The sequence below is a fragment of the Andrena cerasifolii genome, chromosome 10, assembly GCF_050908995.1.
Source record: "Andrena cerasifolii isolate SP2316 chromosome 10, iyAndCera1_principal, whole genome shotgun sequence".
In the NCBI taxonomy this organism is placed as follows: Eukaryota; Metazoa; Arthropoda; class Insecta; order Hymenoptera; family Andrenidae; genus Andrena; species Andrena cerasifolii.
The window spans coordinates 13,193,055-13,219,075 of NC_135127.1; the positions used below are offsets into that span (position 1 = coordinate 13,193,055).

Here is a 26,021-nt window from a genome sequence, read left to right on the forward strand (position 1 = left end):
ACTGCTAACTCTGTCCAAAACCACTTCATAGCTGCTTAATTGTAATCGGAATCATTACAACTATCACGTAGGAAAGTAGCCAAGGGTCCATACTGCAAGATGAAACTGCAAAAGTTGATAAATTACATCTAGAAACTGTACTAACAATCGACGAAGCTTGAGTGCCTACATAGGACCGCGCCATTGTTCTCGTCATCGTCTCAAAGAACCGTTAATAATTAATTAATTGTAATCAAAATCTGAACAACGACCACATAGGAAAGTAGCCAAGGGTCTATTCTTTGAGAGGCGACTCTAAAAGTTCATAAAATATTCGCAGGAAATGAGAAATTAGTGAATTTCCAGTGACTGCGTAATATTTCTATCTCCCTCCTTGTCGCGCACACTAGCGCTCTCCCTCGCGCACGCTTCACCTATCTCCCTCCTTGTCGCACGCGCTAGCTCTCTCTCTCTCGCGCACAACTCGGCCGTGCCACCTCTTCGAGTATCATGTGCTCCTATTAACTCGAGCGAATTTCCTGGTCGGAATAGCCAAATCGTCGGTAAAGTCAACAGCTCTCTTTAAGATATTTTTCTCAACTGGAGAATTCAAGTAGACTAGCAGAGTATTTAGCAATACGTTTTAAAGATATTTTATGTTAAAGTGAATGGCTATTAAATGATTTTTAAAACGTTAATGGTCCAACCGTAATTAGGTAAAGCTTGTGAGTCAAGAAACTCTTACAGTGTGTAAATTCTTTTTCGAAATTAACAGATCCAGCAATACTTTGATGTGAAACGAGATAGAACTTGGAATACTTCACCAAAGAATTGGAACTTGAAAAAATATTGAAAATCGCTTCTGTTCGAGTACCTTACTGAAATATTCCAAGTTCCACTTATCCACTATCTATCTTAACACTTTATAATTTTACATATCATTATTTCATGTATAAAAGTTACACGTAGTTTTACATTCTATCAAAATATTGCAAGTTGAAAAAATTGTTATATGTAACTAAAATATTTGACAATCGCAGCCATCGGTTCGTCATGTTTGTCACCGATTACCAGGTCTCATAGATGGAAACAAAGTTTCATCGATCTCTTTGGTTTAAATGTAGAATCTAGGGAACTGCCAAGCAATCACTCGATTAAAAAAAAAGAAATTCAGGAAAGAAGGAAAGACGAGGGGTAAGCACGAGTTCCTACCACCGAGCGACACCTATACTTCGGGAAACCATGGCCCCCTATCAAAACAAGCTCAATGGTTAATTATAATTGCGAAAATATCCATTGCATTATTATTAACTATGATATATATTTTTTCACTTTCAAATTTCTTTCGTTACGATGTTTCTTCATGTTGGTAGTAAGTTGGGAAAATTTAGTTACTTACGAAAAAGAAATTTATTTAGGTTTTTGGTTCCTGTGGCCTGATTTTTGTTGCTTAAATGTTACATAAAGAATATACCTATTTGATATTCTTTACGTTTCTTCTTAGCGCTACCGTCTTGCCCTACATTCCCCTATAGGTACCTATATTACTTTACTAAAATGTTTCAGCAAAGCATTAGAAACTAATTTTTTAGTAATGCGTAGTCAAACATAACGTGCCGCGCCGCGCCGCGCCGCTTGAAAGGGGCGACGCGCGGAGCATGCGCGGCGCGATAGCTCGCGTTAGAATAATACCCGTGGATCGTTTAAAGAAGTGGCGGGAGGTGGCTCGCAGCTCGCGGCGGTCAGCGAGCGCGTCGCAGCTTTTCGATAGCTATTATCAATCGACGCGATAGAAAATCAGCGATAACGGGACATGAGCGGACGAGAACTCCACTTACGTGCCTGTAGCTCGCTAATGCGGATCAAGATCACCGAAGCAAGTGGAACCGGGACACTACGCCACCTCCACCTCCGCGAGGTCGCTCGCCGTCCAGCACAGAGCAACCACCGGAATCAGAGGAGGAACGGGCCCGAAGAATTCTCTGGTAGGTGGCTTGCAAGCAGTTAGCAGCTCTGGTCCGAGAGGAATCGTCGGTCAGCTCGCGGCCGCCCGCCGCCCGCCGCGCGGCGCGTACTCGCCTGTGCGCGTGCAACTTGGAGTGTGTATCGTCTAAGAATAGTTATCTACCATCACATCGATCTCCAACGAAAGATCTTCCGGCCGTATCATCATAGATACGCGCTCGCCACCGTTCCAACCGTCTCCGCTGATCTTCGCCACCGGGATCTTCCGTTCGCTTCTCCAACTAGAAGCCACGGCTTATCACCTCGGATCGCCACGAAGCATCCACTAGCGGAGGCTCGAGGTACGCCGAATTTTCTCGAGGGAGAATGGACGTGGCCAGGGGATGGTGTCTCTGCTCAGAGTGTCTAGCGGTCGGTGACACGGTGTCAGTGCGGAAGGACAGTTCGTCGTCGAGCTGGGAACGCTGCCGTGGAATTGATCTCGCCTGAGGCCGGAACCGAGCCGCTTGCACACGCGGACAGGACGTCGCCGCGGCTACATGGGTGCCAATTGGATCGTCATGCTGATGATCGTGTGGCTGGCGTGTCCTTTGAGGGGGAAGGTGACCTGCAGAGAGGTGCAGCTGGCGCGCGATTGCGAGGCGCTCTGCAAGAGGAATCGCCACGGGGCGGTCTCCTGCGAGCTCAGAATAGCCGTCATCCTGCCAGCGGACCCCAGCTTCGAGATATCCTTGCTCAAGGTCCTGCCTGTCCTTGGTGAGTTGGCTTCTAGGTCCATCCTGGGGTGTCTCGTGGGCTTTGCTATTAGAGGTGTCTTTTGCTTTTGTAGATCTGGCCGTCCACGAAGCCAAGTCCAGGGGACTTGTTCCGCAGTGGCTCAGGCTCAAGTTCTTGTCGCAGGATGACCACTGTGACGCCACGTACGCGCAGATTGGTGCCATCGATAGTTTCTCTAACTGCGTTCACCTGTTCCTTGGGCCTGCTTGCGATTACTGCGTGGGTAAGTCGCAATGCTGCAAATATTTATTGCATTTAATCTTGGGGGGAGCCCAATGCAAATTCAATAAAATTCATTAGGTGATTATACAATACTTCAGACGCGGTTACACGGGATTAATCTCCTAGGCAAATATCTGCAGAAATGCAACAATGCGTAGCCCATTATCTTGACCAAAGTATGAATCATATTGTTACAAAGATTGCACGTCAACGAGTGCTACGTAAATTTCAGAGAGTCGAGCAATGAATATTTCCAGTAGTTTTCTGGTGTTTGCAATGTTATTTTTATCAGCTCGAGTCCTTGCAAACTCGTTAGATTCTTCGAGACTCCCCCCAATATCTGCTCTCTTCAAAGGTTTCTCAAGAGTTTCGGAGCTCTTTTAACGAGTTTCAACGGTTTTCAGCGGCCGTGGGGCGGGTGGTGAAGTTTTTCGGCGCACCGCTCATAACCACAGGGGGTTTCACCTTCGACTTCACGGAGAAAAAGACAGAGTGCAAGGACGAGTACTTTATGACCACCAGGATCGGCAACGTGGCGTTCAGAGACGTAGCCAACTTCTTTGTCGCTCTAATGAATCGGTTAGTATTACTCGTTTTATCAATTTCCTCTTCGATTGCTCTCTCTCCCTCCCTCTCTCTCTCTCTCTCTCTCTCTCTCTCTCTCTCTCTCTCAGCTACGAATGGAGGAAGGTGCATCTGGTTTACGCGACCAACGGGCAAAGTCAGGTGGCCGGCAGGCACACCTGTCAGCTGATGATGAAGTCCATGGTGGAGTTCATCAAGAAGCAGCCAAACTTCGCGTTTGGAACCTTTGATGTCGAAACTACCGTGGCCGGAGATTATCCAGAGGCGTTGCGCGATCACGTGGGCAACTGGTACGGTGGTGAGTTGCCATTTTTCTATCGTCGTTCGTCTATTTTCGACCACGGGACTTGGACAGGTTCCGCCGACTGATCGTCCGTGCTATCCGTGGCCGAGGGATCTATCTACGAGTTCACTCAAACGCTCGATCTGTCTTCCGAGAATTCCTTTCCAGCGCCCATTGTGAGGTAAAGTAGCGATTACACCTCCCACTGCCAACCAGGGGAACCGATTTCTCTTTCACCGATCCCCAAGAATCAAGGACCAAACCAAGGAGCTTTATCTAGAAGCAACTAAAAATGAGGCGAGCGAGCGCGGCATAATCAGCCCCTTTCTATCAGGACTTTTCAGGCAAACGAGCGTACATTGTATTATCTGGGGCGAGTTAATCGAGCGCCCGTTAAAAGGGGTGGCCGAGAATTGCTTCGCAAATTTAACGAAAGCTCTGATTCGCGCGACGAGCTTCGTCCATTCCAGGCCGATACCTACCTAAATACATGCACGCTCGGTCACTTCCGAGTGTTGTGTGCGTACACGCGGCTGCATTAAGGGCATCAATCACGTCGAGAGTCCTCCTCGGCTTTTAACTGCCCCCCCCCTCTCCCCGCGCGCTATCTGGCCCGCGTTATCGAATTTCCAAAGATGGAATTAGACCGGGCGCGACCCTTCCGCCCGCCTTCTTCCCACCGCCGAGGTGGAAAGCGATCGCTGGTAATTGCCGATCTAATTGCTCGTATCAATTAGTCGAAGCGAGAAGCGTTATCTCGCCGTTTCGTCCGCGTTATCGCGGGCCGCGTTATCACCGACTCGAACCGCTTCTATTATTGTTCCCTCGCCGCGTGATACTGCCCGACGCGTCGTCGGGTCTATATTTAAACGTTTCCTTAATGAATGTGAAAAATCTATACGCGACGATATCTGTCCAAGTGTTACGAGGATTTCTCTGGACGACCAGCCGGTGCACGCTGATCGGTCTCGCCTTGCTGATAACAACTGATGCAGAGATACAGTCTGTATTTGCGAACGCAGAATCCAGGGCGGGAGTCGTGCTCCCAGTACCGCGGAGTTTAAACCTGGCGCCACGAGTACAGGGCTGCTGCTTGGTCGGTAATTGGACCGGCGAGCGTCCTCGACGGGTAACCAGAGTTACGGCGGGGTTCGATCGTGGGTAAGCGCGAAGGAGGACGCAACCCGCGTTACAGGGAAGCGGAAGTTGCGTTCAGAGCGCTCGGATTTATTTAAATTCAAAGGGGCTGATCGGTAAATAGTCTGGGTTGGAGACTTCGCGAAAGGGTGCAGAGAGATGTACGCTATTACCTCGCGGTTTTTCATTTTCCAATTCAAACAGATAGAGAAAGAGACATGTGCAGTGAAAGGTCTTTAGCTTTGGTTTACAAAGCGTGTCTGGGTTTGTTGGGCAGAAGCGAGGGATACTAATGTGCTGCGATGGTGGTCCAAAACGGAATGAAGCCGCCGAAAGCGCGATAGAACGCGGAGGGCGTGCGATCATCGGACGCATGCGTTTTCCTCGCTCTGACTTCTGTCTCTGTGACGAGCGAAGCGACGTGTACGTGCAGACAGTGTCCTGGACGTGTCTGTTGTTGCCAGAGAAAGAGGGAAGAATCGCGCGGAGAAAGAGGGAAAGGAAGAGGACGATCGCCGCGGCATCGTTGGCGATCCGGAGCGGGCTGCTTCCTCTCGAGCGCTCTGGACGCCTCAGTTTCAATCGCGCGCCCTTGCCTCGCTCGCTTCGGGACGGAAAACGTTTCGTATTCCGTGAAAATCCTTTATTAAGCACCGCTATAATACCTCGCGATCGTTTCCACGCCTATTTTCATGTTCCAAAGCGAAAGGAAGCTGCTTCGTCGAGCTTCCAGCTCGATTTAAACGATTTCATCTTCTCCACGTGGCTTGCCTCTGTTGACCGGCAAGAACCTCGCGTATCTTTGGTAAAACGAGGGTGCTAAGGCGGGTCGAGAGTGAATATTTATATGTGAGAAAAGTGAGCTACGTCTTTAGACGCGCATCTTTCGAACTTGCGGACGTTAAAGTTGCGAGAGAGAGAGAGAGAGAGAGAGAGAGTAAACTGTGTAGATCGATTGGTTGAACGAGTTTTCCACGTGGAAGTGTATCACTGGCGACTGGACATCGCTGAGTTCCGCTGCAACCGCCTCGCAACTGTGAAAACTCCGGGAATATCTGCTTTCTGGTCGGCAAACGGCGGTGACAAGTTCTGTAGGAGGACGTAACTGCGTGTTTTATAAAGAGAGATCTCCTTGTAGAAGTTCACGAAGAGAAAGGGCTCTCGTTTAATAGGAAACTCGACGCCGATTAATTAGTTGCCCGCGAGTAGGTCATCTTTGATGGCCTGCGCTTTATCCGCGACTAACAAGTTCTGCCTCGTGTTCGTTTCATTGTGGCGCGAGCAACTTGACGAAAATTCCGATTTCACGTCGCTGGTAAATTATTTGCTCGGTACAAAGATACATCGAGCTGTTACGGACGATGTATAGCCCAGCCCCGATGCATTAATCGCGATTTCTCGGTCGCGCATTGGATTCACCACGGTTTATTTCTAAATCGTCACCATCACGGATAATTCTATTTGCTCATCCACCCGGTCTGCTTCTTTCCCTCCCCTGTCCGTTGAAATTTCATTGCAAAAAACCAAGTAACATCCAGCCGGACCCTCCCCTTCGATTCGACAAATTCAATACACGCGTAATACTATTTCCTGCTTCGCCTTAACGGACGCGAGCCGCAGGCCAACGGAATCGTAGTTCCTGTCGTTGGGAGACGACCTATTTCGCCGATGTTCACCCGTTCATACGAGTTCCCGTTTGCTTCGAAACTAGCCCCTCGACACCGGACAATTTCGTTACAGCTTCAGAGAAGCGTGAGAAGATGAGAATTTAGAGTTCCACAGAGGTGATATTTAAGCTTTCCCGCCTACGCCTGACAAAGGCGATAAGTATCCGACCCCAACAATTTCTCATCCCTAAATCCACCTTAGAAGCTTCATCCCCTAGCTGTGCTCCTCTTCCTCGCGTCTCTCTGTCGCAGTACCAAAAGCCCGAGGACGACATCAGAAGGTCGTCACGCACCCTTCATGGCTGCCAGAAGTTCTCGGCCGTTGAAAGCAAAGTCGCTCGAGTGCACCTCTGACGCAGTAATGGAACCAAACACCGTGCTCGCAAGATGCGATCCCGAGGGAGACTCGCACGCTTCGAAGCTCCTCCACTGAATGGCCAAAATTGACGAATAACCAGCGACAAGATTGGAGCGCGTAGGAAGCCGAGTCACAGGAGCAGTTTCCTCGCGAGTGGCAGCAGGACGACGCTCGGAAGGAAATCAGAAATCTAGGATGTCAACTAAAAGAGGAAAGTGGTGCAGACGCGTGAGCGACACGCCGATGAGGCTGACGTTGCTGTTGACGACGATGTGTGCCAGCGCGAGCGCCAACACCGCGACGACGATGCAGCCCTCCAAGGAGTGCGTGGAGCCGCGACTTCCGCCCGTGAAAAGGGAGGTGAAGCTAGCTGTGATCGCGCCTGCCGATCCAAGGCACGAGCAGGGCCTGCCCAGGGTGCTGCCTGCCGTTTTCCTGGCGGTGAGGGCCATCAGCTCGAGTAGGGGGCCGCTACCAGGGTGGAAGATAAAGGTCGATCATCGAGACTCGCGGTGCTCGAGCACCTACGGGCCCCTGGCTGCCTTCGACTTCTACATCAACCGGACGGCAGGTCATCATTCATTTTTTCACCGCCGAGGGAATATAGGGACATTGCATGCTTTATGTTCGGGGAGATAATTATTCTGTTTTATCGATGGACCTTTAGTGCTACTTTGACAGGCATCTTCGATATCAGGCTATCTACCTATCTACCTTCCCCCGCCAGAAAGGTGTCAGCCGGCGGAGTTTGCTCCCGTTCACACTCACGATCCTTATCAGCGCCTATAATTAGAAGTGTTTACGCGCGCGCGTCACCGTAGCTTTCGCCCGATCGTTTTATCGACGCGGTTATCGAGCGGCCGGAATCGAGCCGCGAGCATCAACCAAGGCTTTAGAGTCGCCCTTAGGGTCCCCGGCGTCGATTAGTTGGCGTGGCTTAATCGAGCCTCGTTTCGTCGTTAACGTCTCGTAGGGCCGCAAAATGTAGACGAGCTCGTCGTTACGGCCGGTTGACGTCATACGAGCGTCTTGCAGCTGCGATGCAACGACGGCACACGGAGCCTTCGTTGGCGGTCACTCAACCAAAGGCCGCCTCGTGACTCTTGCTCCGGCTGTTCTCCGCTCCCCCACGGGACATTAAATACCATTTCAATTCTGTTTAATTAGCCCTCCCCCCCTTTCTCTCTCTCTCTCTCTGTCGTCTTGCCGCCTTTATCCACCGCGAAGCAATTCCTCCAGAAGCCGGGCAACGGTCCGCTCTGCTCACTTGCCACGGAATTCCAGCCAGCGAGAGGCGAGCAACCCTCCGCCTGGGCCCATCCTTTTACGCGATACGAGCGGCGTGACAGAGAACGGTATCCGAACGGCCTCTGCATAAACAATGCGATACAAGCTCGCCCCCGCTTTGGAACCGTACGTTCGCCTTCGTCCTCACCTTTATGCCCGAGACAAGCGTCCATCTAGCCGTCCCTGGATCACTGGCAATGTCGGTTACCTCGCCTGCAATTGTCCATTTTATTATCAAATCATTCTGCGACACTGTGCGCGTATCAAGAGCGAGCATCTTCGCGGGACACGCTGTTGCCGGAACGAATCCCATCTTCTCGGTACGCTATTGCAGCGAATGGGCATCCCGTGGACCGTTAATCGACTTTTATCTGCGCGAATTAGGGAATACAATTGCTTTGAAATTGAGGTAGGTCAGGACAAAGCTTGAATTACGATCGACCTCGAGGGCTGGTTTTAGAGAGGAGATATTTGTTTTCAATCGACTGTTTCCGAACGACCAAAACAGAGATCGAGAAGCAAATCCTGCCGACCTTGCGGCGCTCGACGTCGTTTCTTAGATAGTGGTCGCGTTCGGCTGTGTTTATACGACGGGCAGCAGTAAAGCGGTCGCAGTGGGAACACGCGGGAGTCATCAGCTCCGCTCTCGATCCTCTCCGGCCATCCATCTTAACTGGTATTGTCCCTCTCGCAGGAGAGCAGCCGGAAGAACACGAAGAAGGGTAGATCTATCGCGGGCGACCGCTGAATTATTTACGAGCCGTCGATGTCGGCCCTCCTCCCGAACAGGTGGATCGAAAACTTTGGGATTCCACTTTGTGGGGTTGTTTATAGAAACATTCTGCTGTATTAGTTCTTGGTCTTCTCAGTCACGTCCTCTCCAAGTTTCCCCAAGTATTCTGCCGTCTGCGTGGAGGGACACTTCTGCAACGCACTCCTCGTTACCCAAGATTGAATTACGGCTGCAGACGCCTCCCGTCCTATCTCCTAGTTTATCTAAACTACAAATCCAAGCTGGGAGGAGCGAAAGAAGACGCTCGCTTTTACGTCTCGTTGGGAGATTCAGGGAATCGGAGACTGCTGTCCGATTACCTCACGCCCCGACAGGCACGCTCTCCTTTTCCAAGTTGTCCAACTCCTTGCCCTCGGATACTTTTCAAGGCATCTCGAGTCTGCCTCACTTTCAGGAGGATTCCTCGGGCTTGAAGAGTAGAAGCGCTTATCGCACGGGCGAAGATGCGCGTGATCGTTGAAAAGTAGTTGGTGCACGGTTCGTGGGGTCTGGTAGCGTGATAAACGTTATCTTGTCGCGAAATTGTTACGCGATAAGCTTGGTATTCGCGCGGAGCAACTGGAGCGATCGGAGAGCTCGCGGAAACCGCGCGCCGCTATCGCCGTCCGCTCCATCGATCGATCGAGAGCACTCTCTTGACGAACAAAAGGTTCGCTCGGCAGAGAAACACGAGCTGGTAGAGTTTAATATTCCAGATGACAGACTCCCGGCAGTTGGAGCAAACTTTCCCCCTTATCGCAGCCGGATAATCCCCATTTTCGTCGTAATCCGCAAACTAGCTGCTACGCTTTTAATCGGATGGAATTACTGTTTTCCCGCATCGGGGAGCGGAGGGGAGAAGGTGCTAATGAAATTCAGTCGTCGGATTAAGCCTTAGGGCTTTAATTTTTTCGGACTGGCAGGATATATCTTTATTGCCTGCGAAGCGAGGCTCTGATTTCGCTTGATACCTCGGACAAGGGTGACCAATAAAGAGGTTCATGGGGTCGTAGAAAGTTTCTCGCCCGAACCCCCCCGGGAAACCTAAGGGCGCGTAGATCGCGGCTTCTGAACGCGTGGATCTTGTGAGCGCAGATGCATTCCTGGGCCCGGTGTGCGATTACGTGATCGCCCCGGTCGCGAGGTACGCCGGTGTCTGGGGCATCCCCGTGCTGACAGCCGGCGCGCAGGCAGAGGCATTTCGGTACAAGGGCGAGCACTATCCCACCCTCACCAGGATGATGGGCTCCCATCGTCTGGTGGGCGAGGCGCTCAGACACATCCTCAGGAGATTCGGCTGGAAGATCGCCGGTCTTCTGTTTCACAATCACCCGATGGCGAGCAGCCGCGGAAATTCCGAATGCCACTTCACGCTGGGTGCCGTTTTCACGGCTCTGAACCAAACGCCGGTGTACAGGAGCTTCAACCAGGAGATCACCACCGCCCAAGATTACAGGAACCTGCTCGACTTCGTCTCGCAATCGGCCAGAAGTGAGTTCGGCGGCTGGGAGGCGAGCAATGATTCCGAGAGACGATGAGTTTTATGAATTTTTATGTCTTCTTTTGCGACGGATACTTTTAAAAAGGGCGGTCAGTCGGTGGTAGGAAGCAGAGTTGGGCATTAACTAAATAAAAAATCATTTAAATAACGGATAGAATAAAAGTTACCGTAACTTTGATGAGAATTAACTTTAATTTTTATTTAAATAAAAATTTTCCCCATCTCCGGTAGGAAGGCATTTGGGTGTTGGAAGAAGGGAGAGAAAGAAGCTTTGCCTTTGTTTCAGTTGTAGTGATGTGCGCCAACTCGACGACCATCAGGGAGATCCTGCTGGCGGCCGAGGAGCTTGGCATGGTCGACTCCGGGGAATACGTGTTCTTCTCCATAGAGCTCTCGTCCAGGTAAGCGTGGATCGTGTAGGTTGAAAGCATATCCAGGCAAGAATTAAGTATTCCGAGAAAGTATTCGCTCGATCGTCCAGGTCGAGAAAGCATCGCATCTACATTATACCCATTGTCGACAGGGGTATCCCAGAGTAACTCGAGCACCGTGCATAATGCGTGAATTAAATTAAGCTTCACGGGCTTCAAATTTCTACACAGTCCCAAGGAATTGGCAAAATTACCTTCTCGTAACTTCAGAATGGCCCCTATCTTTGCTTTCGCCTGAAATTAAAAAATATCACCTAGCTGTAGCGTGCAGCAGAGAAAAGACCGCGATAGAAGCCCTTTCCTGTCCCTTTCAGCGACAACAACACGAAGGAGCCCTGGAGGGTGGACGCGGACACGGAGGAGAGGAACGAGAAGGCGCGGAAGGCTTATCAATCCTTGTTAACAGTGACCGCCCGAACCCCGGACAATTTCGAGTACCTGAACTTTTCGAGGGAGGTCAAGTCCCTGGCCCAGAGCAAGTACAACTTCACCTTCGGGAACAGCTCGGTGTCGACGTTCGTTACCGCGTTTTACGACGCCGTGCTCCTTTACGCGCTCGCCCTTAAGGAGAGCCTGCCGGAGCACCCAGGCAAGGTGAATCTAGACGGCGGTAATCTCACCAGGCGGATGTGGGGAAGGAGCTTTAAAGGTGACCGGCAAACATTTTCTACAGCGGGTTTCTTCGATGCCCGCCCTCGTTACGTGCTTATTTCCCCTGCCGCAGGTATAACCGGGGACGTGAATATCGACGAGAATGGCGATCGAATAGCGGACTACTCGCTGCTCGACATGAATCCCGAGACCTCCAAGTTCGAGGTAGACACACAACACAGCGCGGCAGCTGTGCGAGCGCCAGGGCCCTTTAACTGATCCCGAGTCGTTGTTATTGCAGATCGTGGCCAATTACTACGGTGCCAATAAAACATTGGAGTACGTTCCTGGGAAAAGGATCCACTGGTCCGGGGGCAGAGCCGAGCCACCCCCTGACACACCCACTTGCGGATTCGATGGCTCCCTGTGCCCTGATAACTGTGAGTTTCTTATATCGCGTCGAATGGCATCTTTATACGATTATCTGACAATTTCAATCGGTCTTGCTCGGCAGCCCTTCCAGGACACGCGATCCTCTCGATGGTGCTGAGCTCGATCGTGGTGGTACTCGTCGTCGCCTCGGTCTTCATTTACAGGTGAGTTGAAATGACATAATTCGCGTCTACACAGCTTGCTTCCTACCTGGGACACTTTAATCCGATTAGTTTTATCGTGCATGCGATCCAGTTACGATTCGGAATTTATAGCGCCGCGGATCTACGGGACAATTAGCCGTTCATCCTTCCTAAACGGATTAGCTTGTTAGCCGAATGAAACGTTAATCGGGACGAAAGTTTTGTTGCCGCACCCGCGTGCCTTAACTTTCGTGTATCCCGCCGGCCGTATCGCGCGACGTATTTGTTTCTGTCAAACTATCGTAAGTTTTCTAGAGGAAACTAGCAACATTTATTTATTTATTTATTTATCTGTTAAGACAGATTGTACATAAAATAAGAGCGATCTAGGCTAAAATGGGTCACAGCTAAAGCATAGCACAGTACTTATATTATTTCGAATACTCGCAGAGATATGGCGAGAAAGGTGAAATGAACCGGTATACTTGTTGGTTACTTCACAGATACGATTAATTGGATCAGAGTAGACAGAATTCGAAATCGAAAAACTGGTATAACGATCTTGTGAATAAATAGAAAATCAGATACAATTCTGCGCTCATAGTTGCGATCGTGCAATCTGCATCGCATTGGCGACTAATTAAATCGCGAATTCGGGACGCGCGGATTCCACAGATTCTTCTCGCCATCGAGGATGCCCGATCGATTCGCGGAGGAACAGACGGAAATCGAACTGATCAGTCGAGTTAATTGGCCCCCAGATGCTATTCCGACTATTCCCATAGATTCGCGGGTAATTCGCGTGCATCTGATCGATCTCATCTGCCCCGTTGTCTGCCCTCGTTAGCGTTTACTCTGTCAGCGTGGCTTCCTCGAGAATATCAAGGTCGTACGTTCAGACTTTCCACGGCTCTGATCTTCCTTCGCGCGCCAGAGTCACAAATGGGGAGCGATTGTACACGCGATAACGAATTATTTGTTACAGACACTTTAAGCTCGAAGCGGAAATAGCGTCCATGACGTGGAAGGTGCACTGGAACGACATCGTGGTGCCGACCGCGAGGACGAGGGGCTCGATGTACTCGTTAGTCGCGAACAAGATGCGCGGTAGCCAGCTGGTGAATAAGAGACGTCATTTATTTATTTATTTATCTCCGTGGTAGTAATATTAAAAGAAAATTCCGATAGTGGCGGAGACTGAATGTGACGGCTAAGTCTAAGCGCGATAAAAGAGAAGCTTTAATTAATCATTAGTTGCGTCCAATTGATGGTAAAGGGCGATTACGACGTCGAGGCAGCTTCTGAATACCCATAATATCCTGGAAGGGAGATAGATTTAAATCCGCTCGGGCCGATATTCGAGCAGAGCGCGGATCAGAGAGAGTGTATTCTATTTTTACGCTACTTTCCGTCCCATCCCAGATTTTTCTCTACAAAAGAGGCAAAAAGTCCGAGGACTTGCTCGACGCATTTCCAACGTCACATGCACGACGTGTTCAGCGGAACCGATCGATTTCAGACCTGGCAATCGGGTTAAACTGAAACGAACCGTTTTTTTCTCCTTGCAGACTATATACTCGGAAGAGAACGCGAGCATGCCGGACGACGTGGACAAAAACGCGTACGTTCCAACGGGATTTTACAAGGTTCGACTTTATCGACGGTAATACCTTCATACGGAGCGAAACTATCGAGATGAATATTTGCTTTTGTCGCTCTCCCCATTCACGGGCCCTCGAGTTACATCTCGCAGTCTATAGATTTAGAATCCGCGCGAACGAATTCTCCGAGTAAATTCCACCGGCTACGTTCAAAGTTATTCCTTGCAGAACTCCAAAGTCGCCATCAAGCTGATACCGAGGAACAAGGTGGAGATCTCGCGGCCACTGTTGCTGGAATTGAAGAAGGTGAGCTTCTGAACTTTTCAACGAGACATTGGTCACGGTGCGGGAGTAATCTTTACCCTCGCGGAAAGAAGAAATCGAGAAGTTACTCTGCTACTTCTCTGTCTCCTTGAAATTGCAAATTTCACCGATCGCTGACACTCGCTTCCCAGGGAAGTTCTATACGATAACGTTTCTTGTGGTTCGTGCAGATGAAGGACCTCCAGCACGATCATCTGGTCCGATTTTACGGTGCCTGCGTCGAGCCACCCCACTGCTGCCTGTTGACCGAGTACTGCCCCAAAGGATCTCTTCAGGTTTGTCCATTTCTTTAGCAACGCTGCTTGCGGAACTTTGATTCCGTCCCAAAGGGTCGAATGAAACTGTTAACTTTTTTATAAGTAAGAGTTATTTTAAAATTAATTGAAAATTTTAACAGTAATAATTCCGTGATCGAGGATCAGAGACACATAAGAAACACAGGGTGGGAAGTTGGTTGTTAAAGCACCCTGGCTAACTTTGACAGGGACCGATAGTATCTCGCGCCCGCGTGTTCGTTACCGAGCTCGATTAAAAATGTAATCGAATTGCTAGATTAAACCTCTGAGTCGTCCGGCGCCCGCCGGATTCGATCGCGAGCGCGGCCCCCGTCCGACCATACCGTCCGACTAACTACTTACGGAGCCGGTAATTCGCTCAAGTGTCTCGGCCGCGTGGACGCAGCTCGTTTGATCGATCATTCGGTATGTTTGAGGCAGGATATTCTGGAAAACGAACAGATCAAGCTGGATCGCGTGTTTCGCGGCTCCCTGATACACGACATCGTCCGGGGCATGGCGTACCTTCACGCGTCCGAGGTGAGGAGCCACGGAAACCTCAAGTCCTCCAACTGCGTGGTGGACTCCCGCTTCGTCCTCAAGATCGCCGATTTCGGGCTGCACGAGCTGAGGAAGATGAACCCCAGCGACGCGGAGGCGGACAGGGACAGCTACGCTTATTGGAGAAGTAGGTGCAGCGGGAATTTTTTTCCAACAAACTTGCGATTCGATTCATCTGAAATTTCGATTTATTAATTTTTAATGATGTTTACCTGCCAGGTAATCTGAAACAGAAAAATAAAACGGCGGTTTAATTTGTACATATGTAGCTACAGTTTGGTGAACCAGAATAAACGAAAAAAAAAATATTGTGGAGATCAGTGGTGAGTTTTCAAACTGAAAGGTCTGAACCTTTAATTTTTGCTGTCCAATTTTGCGCCTATTTTCTTATGTAACAAAACAAGTATATAATTTATCGGTATTCTGGTTCATCAAACAGAAGCTACATATGTATAAAATAAAACGCTGTTTCATTTTTCTGTTTCAGATTACCTCGAAGATAAATGTCAGGCTGACCAGTGGACGACGAATTGTGCACGGCGTGATGGTCGATCATGCATAACTCCTATATTCATTATTAAAAATTAATAATAAAAAAAACTGCACCTTCTTCAAAGATGCATAAAAACATGGTCCGAATTTCAGATTAATCGAAACGATAGTTTCTTAAAAAAAAAATCCCAAATTTTACTATGTTTTTAACTGCAAAAATAGGACTCCCCTTAAACTCTCAAAATAGCTGGCCGAATGAAGAAGGCCACGTAGAATAAAGGAACTTTGAAGATTCCCTTCCCCGGAACGGAATTTTCAGGGAATCTTTGCGGAAAGTTTCTTTACAAAGGGGCAGGGCTATGCCGATTCAAAAGTTTCTGTTAACTAGCGAGTTGCCCCCGGGAGAAAGTTTCCGCTTAACTCTGACTCCGGATGGAGCGTTTCTGTTGAAACAGCTTGTTTCTCTTTCAAAACTTTCGCCGCTTACATCCGCAATGGCACGTGTGCATATGGGTACCTTGGGTGAAAGGAATTTGGAGAGTACTTGGGGTGCGCTCGAGCGCCACGGAAAGCTGCTGAGTTGAAAATTCGGGGGATGATTTTGTGTGTTTGGAGAGTTTGAAGGAGGGTTTGAAACGACGAGAGTCGTTTACGAGTTCTCTAGGTGTATAGACGCGTGTAACTACGAGGCAGTGGAATAGTGTTTTCTTTACGCAGGACAGCTTTGGACTGCCCCAGAATTGTTGAGGACGGAAAGGCGACCTCCGGAGGGCACTCAGAAGGGCGATGTATACAGCTTCGCCATAATCGTGCACGAGATCGTGGTGCGCGAGGGACCGTTTTACTTGGCTGACAACTGTAATCTCTCTCCGAGGGGTAAGTTCCATAAGAAAGCAACGCGGAGAGCTTTATTCCTCAGCCGCTGCCAGCTACCTCTATATTCACAAGCATACGCGACATTGCTGGTGTAATAAAGTCTAAGAACATTACTCCCATCGTTACACCTTCTTGCTGAGCAAACACTATTTCCCTTATTTCCGCGCGATTGAAAAAAAAAACAAACAGATACGAAACCGAAACCGCCCAGCTTTATCGAGCAACGATGAGAGCCGAAAGGGCTTGGAATTGGCTACCGATAAGGGAGGTTCTGCGAGACTCATCGAGGGCGAGGATTTCGTCCGAACCGACGTGCTTTTTCCGCGGTGTGTTGAGGGCGGAAGCTCCGGGTGGGAAGGGAATCTAGTCGGGTCGATCGGTAACGAAGCTGGGGAGCACGAGTTCGCAAGCTCGGAAGCTCGCGGCGAGAGCGGGCCAGGATCGATGACAGGATGGAGCGTGCCACAAGTAGGCTAGGAGCGTTTCCCGACGGGGGTCGAAAGCTCAGTCGAAGCTTTCACGCGTCCTGGAACGCACACGGGTCTCGCGCGCGGCTCTCCCTCGTGCGTCGTTACCCTTTTTCTCACTCTCTCTCTCTCTCTCTCTCTCTCTCTCTCTCTCTCTCTCTTTTCTCACACACACACACACACACTCTCTCTCTCTCTCTGTCTCTGTCCCGGTCTCTCGTTCTCTCGAGCATTGTCTCCGCTCCGGCTCGAGAGCAGTGGCAGTGGGTTCGCGGATCCTCGCCGACACGTGAAATCAGCTTATGACAGTGTCGACACGCGCCAACAGACGAACGAACAGACGGAGAGGAGGCAGTAGGTCCCCCTCTCTCTCTCTCTCTCTCTCTCTCTCTCTCCGCGGTTTAATTAAGCAACCCCCGACGTAACGGGACGTGCGCGCTCGCCCGTGCTACGTGCCCGTTGCGTGGCCTGCGTGTGTCCCGTGCTTCGTGGCCCCGTGCCTACCTGCCTGCATGCCTGTTTATGCCGCGGTGCGTGCCCTGTGTTTACGATTCGGTTCGACCGCCCCATTTACGCGGCCCTCTGCACCTTTTCCCCTGACATCCACCGTCTCTGGCCCTCTTACACCTCCGCCCAACCTTCTTCCCTGCACGCCTATCTCTTTCTCTCTCCCTCTCGCTTTTCTGCTTTTTCCAAGCCCATTACCTTGATTCCGTATCTGAGATCCAACGGTTAATTGATCGCATCGCGCCTCATGGAACGATGCACAGAGCACGCCTCTTGATTCGACTCTGGTCTGCGTCCTCTGCTCCGCGATATCTCGCAAAGATAGCACGATACTTCGTGGAAGTCGTTGTACTTTAGGAAATCGTCCTCCCGATTCTTTGCTCTCGGAATTGTTTTCAATAAAATCCGGATATCATAGCGCGGATATACCTACAGAACGCGTCGTGCAACGGGGTAAAACACCGGCCGGAGAGATCGTTGGTCCCTGTCGTAAGAGGAGTAGGACTTGAGACGATCGGAGGGGGGTGAGTTCGTTCAACCAGAGGCGGGCGGAGATTGGAATTTTTCGGGGCCACGAATCCCGACTATCGGGGGATCATTCCGTTCCTCGCATGGAAGGTTCGTTCGTTCACCTCTCAACGCTTGCAACGGGCACGATTCCCCCTGCCAATTCGCACTTAAAGGGCCCAGTTTCGATTCGGGGAAAGCAGGCGGAAGCGTAATCCCGCGGTAGACGCGCCCGGTCGCTTGGTCCTGCCGAGTCTTCGACCTTAAATTCGATCACGGTGGAACTGATCCTTACTCGTTCCGAGCGTGGCAAAGTTTCCGAGAGACTTCCGGAGGCGGACTTTGGGAAATTCCTTGATCGATCTATGTCGTTGGAAAGTTGAAACCAACTTTAAACTCCGCGTTTTCACGGTTCGCCTAGGGGATCTAACCGAGGGAATTCGATTCAGATCCGACACGGGTGCTCCGCATCGATTAACGTGGGCGACGATGCGGTCGAGATTTCGGATACGATCCTGCTGGCACCCATCCCTGTCCCTCTAATCTGTCGCGTAAAGGTCCACGCGCGCGTATCAGTTCGGTGGCGGAAGAATTTCGTTTACACCGACGGCACCGAGTCGTCACGGGGCTGATACGTGTGCGTGGACCTTAAGAGGGAGTAGGTCGAGAGAGAAAGAGAGAGTAAGACGGAGGATCGAAGGTCGGTAGGCCTAAAGTGGCAAGAGCGTCGGCGAAGGTATACAGCGATCCGGGCAGGTAGAGAAAGGAGAGGCAATGGCGGAGAGAAGCAATACGTCGAGCACGAGCAGCCTGACGTTGCCGACGATGCCGGGCGCTAGCCCTGACGGCGGGGCCAGCCCTCGGAGGGCCGTCAGCCCTTTACTCGAAGTCCGTAGGCCCCATTGTACCCTCAACTGTGAAACCTGCAACGCCTTCTTGGAGGACCTGTACAGGCACAGTAGGTACCACCCTCGAAACCTTCTATCGAAATTCACTCGAGCAACTTGAAGGAAATATCGCGCCGGGTAGACTCGCGCGCTTTGAGTTTCAGAATCTAGTACAGGATTGAAGGGTGCACGCGCGAATCGATCGCCACGTCCTGACGCGATAGGGAAACACCATCCACCGCGGGAAAAGACTGGCCGAGAATTTCAAGCGGCAGCGATCTCGTTTACTGGATTTAACGCGATTCCCTTGAGAATAGAAAGGCGCGTCACGTTTCCGTGTCGCGTTGTTCCGCCCTCGAAATACGAGGCGGAAACGAGACCTGTTTCTTGCGATCGAAGGTCCCTGTTTAAATTCCCATTTCCATGGACGGTGTGGAAATTCTGTACTCAGAGATTTCGATTCTTTCCACGTAACGACGTTAATCTGTTTCTACTCGAGAACAGATCGCGTCTGTCCAGTACAAGCTACTTAACGTAAGCCTCCATCCCTCAGTGCGAAAGTTTCTCTTTTCCGCTGAATGGAAACTAGGCCACACCAGCTATACAACCGCTTCTACACCTGTAAATGCAAAGTTTCGCGGCACGGGGATGGTACGGTAAGCGCTGGCTGACCACGCAACGAGCGTTCCACTGAAACCGACGGTCAAGTGGTAAGAGTCGCGGCTGAACAGACGCGCGAGCTCAACAGCTACACGCTTTATCTCGGATCTAGCCAGAAAGCCGCTCGAATTCCCCCCGAGTAACTCCGCGAGTAACTCACGTCGTACGAATTAGCTGGTGAATAATCGGTGTCCCTGAGTTGCCCGGGGATCGATTCGTTCGTGTAAGGGATCGCGTGCGAATCGTTCCACGTCCAATTCCCTTCAACCACCGAGCGTTTATCGACGGTCACGAGCGATTAATTCATATAATGTTTCATGGAGATCGCTGGGACACACCGGCCTCTCTAAATCGACCAAAGTTCCGCGCTCCCGTTCGCGTTTCCCAGTTAGCCGTCATTTCCTGTATCGATCCGGCCGCCGGCGCTCGCGTTTTTCGTCTCGCTAGGAAATTACGAGGCTCCTCCAGCAATTGTATGCAAATCCCCGCGTGCAAACGACGTCCCGTGAACCGTTTGAGTTTCCCGAGGCAGCGACGTGATTAAAAAAGTTGGCAGTCCTGCGGTGAGTTACGGACCCGAGCAAACGGACTTTTCCCTGTTTCAGAAATCGTGGAGGGTGTGAGGAGGGGCGGCAGTTCCCCGTTGAGGCCCGCGATCGACGAGCGCTCGGTCGAGGAGGAAGTAAGAACCCCGCACTTAACGATTATTTGTTTCTACGCCCTTAGCTAGCATCTGAAAATTAATCATAGTTTTGAAAGAATAAACAGTAACGAGAGCGTTGTCGAATTAGGTGGCCACGTTGATGAGGCGATGCTGGGCACAGGACGCCGCGGACCGACCGGACTTCCCCGCGCTCAAGCAAACGATACGAAAAATTAACAAGTGAGTAACAGAGGATTATCCATATTTTACCCTCGATTCGACGAAGGCCGGGAATAAAAGGGAATAAGCGAGTGATCCCTCTGAGTGGTCACGCGCTCCCCCCTGTCGCGTTCTAATCGACCTTCTCCCCGGAAGATTTTAACGACCCCTCGTCCCCGTTAAACCGTAAACGTACCCTAGAAAACGAGGATATCCGAGCAACTATAATCCACGAAAAAAGCGGACGTATCGCGCTCGAGTCTCGGCATTAAAACCTTGAAGACCCGAGAAAAGCTGCGGCCACTTTCGAAGAAAACGGCGAAAGACTAGGGCAAGCGGGGAATAAAGTTTTAACGCGTCTCGTTCGAACTTCACCGGGATTATTCGATTCGTCGATTGGCTTGTTTATCCGAACCGTCGCGCTGCATCATCTTCGCACTGGAAATGTAATTTCGTTCCATGGCCGTTATCTCCTCGAGGGTCGCTCGCCGTTCGGTATTTTCCAAAGCGAAGGGGCGGCTTCCGGCGCGCGATAATCACGATAATACCTCTTTATCCAGCATTCGCAGACTGTATAACAATAAAAACGGGGAGGAGGGCGCAAAGGGCGAGAATCAGCGGAAAGAAAATTCTATAGCGTTATAGCCCTCGGTAGTTTCCCTCCCACCTCGGCGTCCCTCTCTGCTCCTCGAGGTCGATCGCCTCTGATATTGGCATAGTTGTCAGGTTCCCGTGCCAAGTCACCGGCAGCCGAGGCCTCTTGCTCGGGGAATTTCAGGAACACCGGGTTCGCCGCGCGTACGTCGATCGGTCAATAGCCGAATGTGCCCGTGCTCGCGGCCCGACACGCGTTACGGCTGGTTTAAACGTCGATACCCTTTGTTCGGAATTCGCGGCGAGCTTATCGGCGCGTTTGCTGGCGACAGGCCTAGGCTTCTGACGCGGTTAAAACTTTGCAATTCCAACTAACGCGGCATTCCAACTAATCAGCAGCACCGGTCGAGCGAGTGAATTGATAATAACCCAGCTCAGTTGTACCTATATGCCTTATGCGGAACGGATCTGCGAAGTGGATGCAAGTGATGGAGGCTGAATAACGAATGATAATGCACGCGAATCCGCGTGCGCACTGCACGTGCATCGCGGGCGGATCGGGGAAAATGTCAGACACGTGTTGCTGCTGACACAAAGCTCGCAAATGGGTTGGAGAACCGCAGGAAAATTGCCCAACGCATTAGAAAGTCAATGCAACGTCTTGCGCAAGCTTGCATCGGGAATAATCTTCTGAAACGCCAATCTAATTCTCCCGCTGAGGCGAAACGAACGTGCCTCCCCTGGATTCTGTTGCGCGGAACGTGCAAAGCTTTTGCTATTCTTCCGCGCCGCGGAATTAACGATCCCCCCACCTCCCCTTTGGCGGAGAGCTTTATCTCCTCGACATTTACCTGGAACCCCTTCGAGCACCCTGTGATTAATAAACATTCGTCGGTGGGATCCTCCTCAAGTGCCCTCCCTCGGATAATGGATATTTCGAACGTTTCGAGAGTCGAGCGCTTTATCGATCGATACCGGCGTCCTGTTGCGCGATACTAGGATACTGCGCAGATGTACCGTCGTTTCCTCCATTTCCGTGCGCCCCGCTCGCGAAATAAATTTAATGCGATTTCCTCCCGAGCAGCACCCTGAGTAGCGATGACCCGCGACGGGCGCATCAACTCCGAGCACCTTCGCGCCCCGATGGAGTACGGGATCTGAAAGGTCGCAGGCGCTCGATGCTGCTCGATCGTTTTTCCTTCATCTCGCGCCTCGAACGCTCCATCTTCTCTGTCGCGAGGCAGAAACCGAGGGGGCGTTCTTATTGCTCCCTTGCAACGACGAAAAATGAGCGTGATCCTTTCAGAGACTACGAGAGCAGCAACATCCTGGACAACCTGCTCTCGCGCATGGAACAGTACGCCAACAACTTGGAGACCCTGGTGGACGAGCGCACCTCTGATTACCTCGAGCAGAAACGGAAGTGCGAGGAGCTCCTCTATCAATTACTGCCAAAGTAAGTGTCTGGGCTTCCCTATGGAAATCTTTCAACAGAGGGAAATGGGGAATGCAACTTTTCACGGGGGTGTCGTAGAGGCTGAATAACGAATAACGACGAATTAACGCTCAGGGAGAATGGTTTTCGCCGCAACTTTCAGGTCCGTCGCGTCTCAGTTGATACTCGGCCAGAGCGTGATAGCTGAAACTTACGATCAAGTGACGATCTACTTTAGTGATATCGTAGGATTTACGAAACTCTCGGCTGAGAGCACACCCCTCCAAGTGGTGGATCTACTCAACGATCTCTACACGTGCTTCGACTCCATCATCGAGAACTTCGACGTCTACAAGGTGAGCTTACGATCTTAGCCAATTAAATCGGCTGTCGAAACTTTTCTGTTACCCTGCTGCTTCAAATCCCATGTTTCAGTTTTTGAAATTTCAAATAATCGTCTCTGGTAGTAAGTTATATGGTAATAAAACTTGAGCCCTCTATCGCTATTGGAATTCTCTAAGGTAGAATGTCCCTATTCTATGTATGTATATCAGAGATCTTCGCGCATCTCTTTTATCGAGCATCAAACAAGTTGGACGTCGCTGTGCCCGACGAGCATTACTATTAACTATAACTATAACTATGTTGCACTAATTATGCAGCAAAATATTAATAAACCTTCTCGAAGGTGCGCTCACTCCGCTCAGATATACTCGAGCCAGGAAAGGAATATCGATCTGATCATTGAGGGTTCCTTTCTAGGTGGAGACGATCGGGGATGCTTACATGGTGGTGTCGGGATTACCAGTGAGAAACGGGATGAACCACGCCAGGGAGATAGCGAGGATGAGCTTAGCGCTGAGAGACACCGTGATGACGTTCAGTATTCGCCACAGACCGAACGAGCAGCTGAAACTTCGAATTGGAATGCATTCTGGTAAAATAGTTTCGAGCTCCACGAAATAGTTTCTTCCACCTCTACCCTATTGTACCCTATGTTTCTTCTTCTTTCTCCCTGAAAACCCGAATCGAATAGTTCTACGTATGCGTCGAGTTGCAGTGACCTTCCACCAGAGAAGGCGAGGGATTTCGTTTAATCCTCTCTCCGGAGAATCTCGCTACGCTTTCTTTATCGCCGTCTGAAACTTTCCCACGTTCTTGCCAACAAATTTACGAAGAAGGTGTCATCTTTTACTCGTTTATTCCTTTCGAATGGGAGGAACCCTACACTCCAATAAACATAATTCTGTCTTGCGATTCCCGTTTCAACCTGCAAACTCCGTCGATTCCCCGCGTTACAGGACCCTGCGTGGCTGGTGTGGTTGGCTTGAAGATGCCGAGGTACTGTCTCTTCGGAGACACCGTGAATACGGCTTCCAGGATGGAAAGCAACGGAGAAGGTAACAGAACGAATCCATCAGTTGGATCCCCGACGTTTAAGTCGTCTAAACGATCGAATACTACCCGTCGATTTTTTATTTATTTCCCCTCTACAGCTCTGATGATCCACGTCAGCCCGAAGACGAAGGAGATCCTGGACACCTTTGGCACATTCGAGCTGTTCTGCAGAGGAGAGGTCACTTTGAAGGTAAAACCGCGTCCTCTTTTAAGAATTATTTTCTCAAAAAATGTAAATAGAATCTTTCCAAAACTTTAAGGGTATTTTACTGTATACTCAGACAACAAGAAAACTCTTTTTTATTCAATAATAATTCAGTTAATATTGTTTTATTGGTATGTCTTCGTAGCGCCGCGCCGCGCCGCGCCGCGCCGCGCCGCCGGAGTTGTCAAATTGTGTACATCCTGACGAATCCAACTTTTGCACTTGATTAAAAAAGCCCAAGTTTTTCTTCGTTGACATGAATTTATACCGTCGATGAATAAAAAACAGTTATGCAGAAATTAAATTAAACCACTTTTTTTTGCATAAAAACGTCGTAACTTTTTCGTTAAAGTCCCATAATTTTGTCAATTAAGAACAACTTGGGCATTTTTACCTACACAATTTGACAATTCAAAACAATATTAAACGAATTATTATTGAATAAAAAAAGGTTGTCTGAATATACAGTAAAACATCCTTCAAGTTTTGGAAAGATTCTATTTATATTTAAGTAAGAAGCAGCCCGCAAGATCGTGGGTTTCAGTGCTGTCGCCCGAGGTAGGAATTAAAAAACCTACTCCTACAGCTTGTACCTGAATTTATTCTCGTGCTTTCAGGGCAAAGGGAAGATGACCACGTACTGGCTGATGGGCGAGAAGCCGACGAACAACAACGTGCAGCAGGTGACAGCGCCGCCAGCCGCGATTACGGCAGCAAGCATGACAACGATCACGACGACGACCGTTCAGCCGTCGACGGTGCTCGAACAAACGAACGTGGCTTCGACTCATCGACCGGACCGCGGAAAGCTCCAGGAGACACGCTCCTGCCAAACGACGCAAAATTGTCAGGAGCAGAGCGCGAACCATCGAGCGCCGCAAAAGCTCCAAGAACAACAACGGTCTCAGTCGAACCAGCCGAAGGCGCAACAACAGGCTCGACAGCAGAGTCAAATCGAGGGTCAGAGTCAGACTCGAAAGGGGGCTAACGACAGCGGGGGTGGCGACGAGGGCGGCGGCGGAGGCGCTATGCTAACCGGAAACGGGGCGACTCGCGCTTGCTCCCTGTCGACCAGTTCCCTCGGAAGCGGCTCCCCGTCTCGAAATCGCGTGTCGATCGTCTCCACGTCTAGCAACACGGTCCCGCAAGCTCGACGGTCCTACCAGTCGAACGACAGCATGCCAAATCACGCGGAGACCGGACCAAACGCGCCTCTGCTTGTCCCCGCGATGCCGCTTCCTCGAGTCTAGGCTCTCCACGATCCCACTTCATTCCCAAATACGTGTATCGTTGTTCCGCGTAGATGTAGCAGCGAGCTATGATCGGCAAGCCCGATCTGAATTCTGGGTCCACTCGTTCGAAAGGGACGCCTTTCGAAGGAAGTAACATATAAGCAACCACATGGGAACACGGCTGCAGGTCCGTCTGCCGAGGGACGGGGGCACTGTGCTTCGGAGGATCTTCCAATCTGGTGATAATGCGTGCTGCTTCCTGCCCTCGGCGACGAAAGGGAAGCAACGGTGCCAGGGGAAGCTTGTTTACTTGGATCCATGGTGTTCCGGACGACGAAGATACTCGAGGACCAGCGCTTTCGGTAGATCCGGGGGAGCCGGTGAAGCGGGGAGGGCGAGGTTTCCCGCGCGTGTGCATGGAAATCGACGAGGGATGGAGCATCGAGCGTTCCTGGGGACTCCCCACGGACCAATCGATGTGTGTCGCGTCGCGGGAAGCGACACGAAGCGGTGTCGCAAGGATCAGAATACTCCCGCGCGGGTTTCTATGTTGAACGAGAACAGATAATATATTTATGAAGAGTTAAAGTTAGACAAATCGGTGTACAAACAGCGTTGAAGCGAGCACGGGGCTGGGCCTCGTACGGAAACCGCCTGTTAAACGATCGAGCTTTAAGCGAGGAACGACCGACGCGCTTCACCACGCGCGGAAGCACTAGTCTGTGGTGGGTGGAAGCGGTACAGTGTGTGTGTGAGAGAGAGAGAGAGAGAGAGAGAGAGAAAGAGAAAGAGAGACGCATTCGACCGTGCCCCCGGAGCATCGAACTCTACATCTTCCACCCACATTGCTGATCGCGCGGCAAAAAGAAAGTATGGGAGCCGCGCTCTAGCACGATAGCAACGACGCGCCCTAAGAATCGAATTTCTCTCTATTTCGTGTCAATCTCTTTTAACGATGTAACGGTTGATATTCCGGAAATAAAGTCTCTCGTCGTTTTTGAAAGTCAC

At 50.5% G+C, this 26,021-nt stretch overlaps 1 protein-coding gene across 4 annotated transcripts; it reads left to right on the forward strand.

Moving 5' to 3' along the window:
- Positions 1–1,940: 1,940 nt before the first annotated feature.
- On the forward strand, positions 1,941–26,020 carry LOC143373636 (atrial natriuretic peptide receptor 1). Of its 4 annotated transcripts, XM_076821049.1 has the most exons (24): positions 1,941–2,700; positions 2,774–2,944; positions 3,348–3,522; positions 3,618–3,826; positions 10,128–10,523; positions 10,820–10,934; positions 11,279–11,613; positions 11,689–11,780; positions 11,857–11,995; positions 12,070–12,151; positions 13,116–13,248; positions 13,699–13,776; positions 13,960–14,037; positions 14,226–14,330; positions 14,772–15,018; positions 16,101–16,259; positions 19,893–19,969; positions 20,079–20,170; positions 22,050–22,199; positions 22,342–22,534; positions 22,941–23,115; positions 23,480–23,578; positions 23,675–23,766; positions 24,399–26,020. In XM_076821049.1, the coding sequence occupies exons 1-24, from the start codon at positions 2,484–2,486 to the stop codon at positions 25,029–25,031; spliced, it is 4,242 nt and encodes a 1,413-aa protein (XP_076677164.1). In that variant the 5' UTR covers positions 1,941–2,483; the 3' UTR covers positions 25,032–26,020. The 4 variants fall into 4 exon arrangements, with proteins under 4 accessions (XP_076677164.1, XP_076677165.1, XP_076677166.1 ...); XM_076821050.1 differs by lacking the exon at positions 10,128–10,523; XM_076821051.1 differs by lacking the exons at positions 1,941–2,700; positions 2,774–2,944; positions 3,348–3,522; positions 3,618–3,826 and adding an exon at positions 7,091–7,544.
- The last annotated feature ends 1 nt before the right edge of the window (position 26,021 follows it).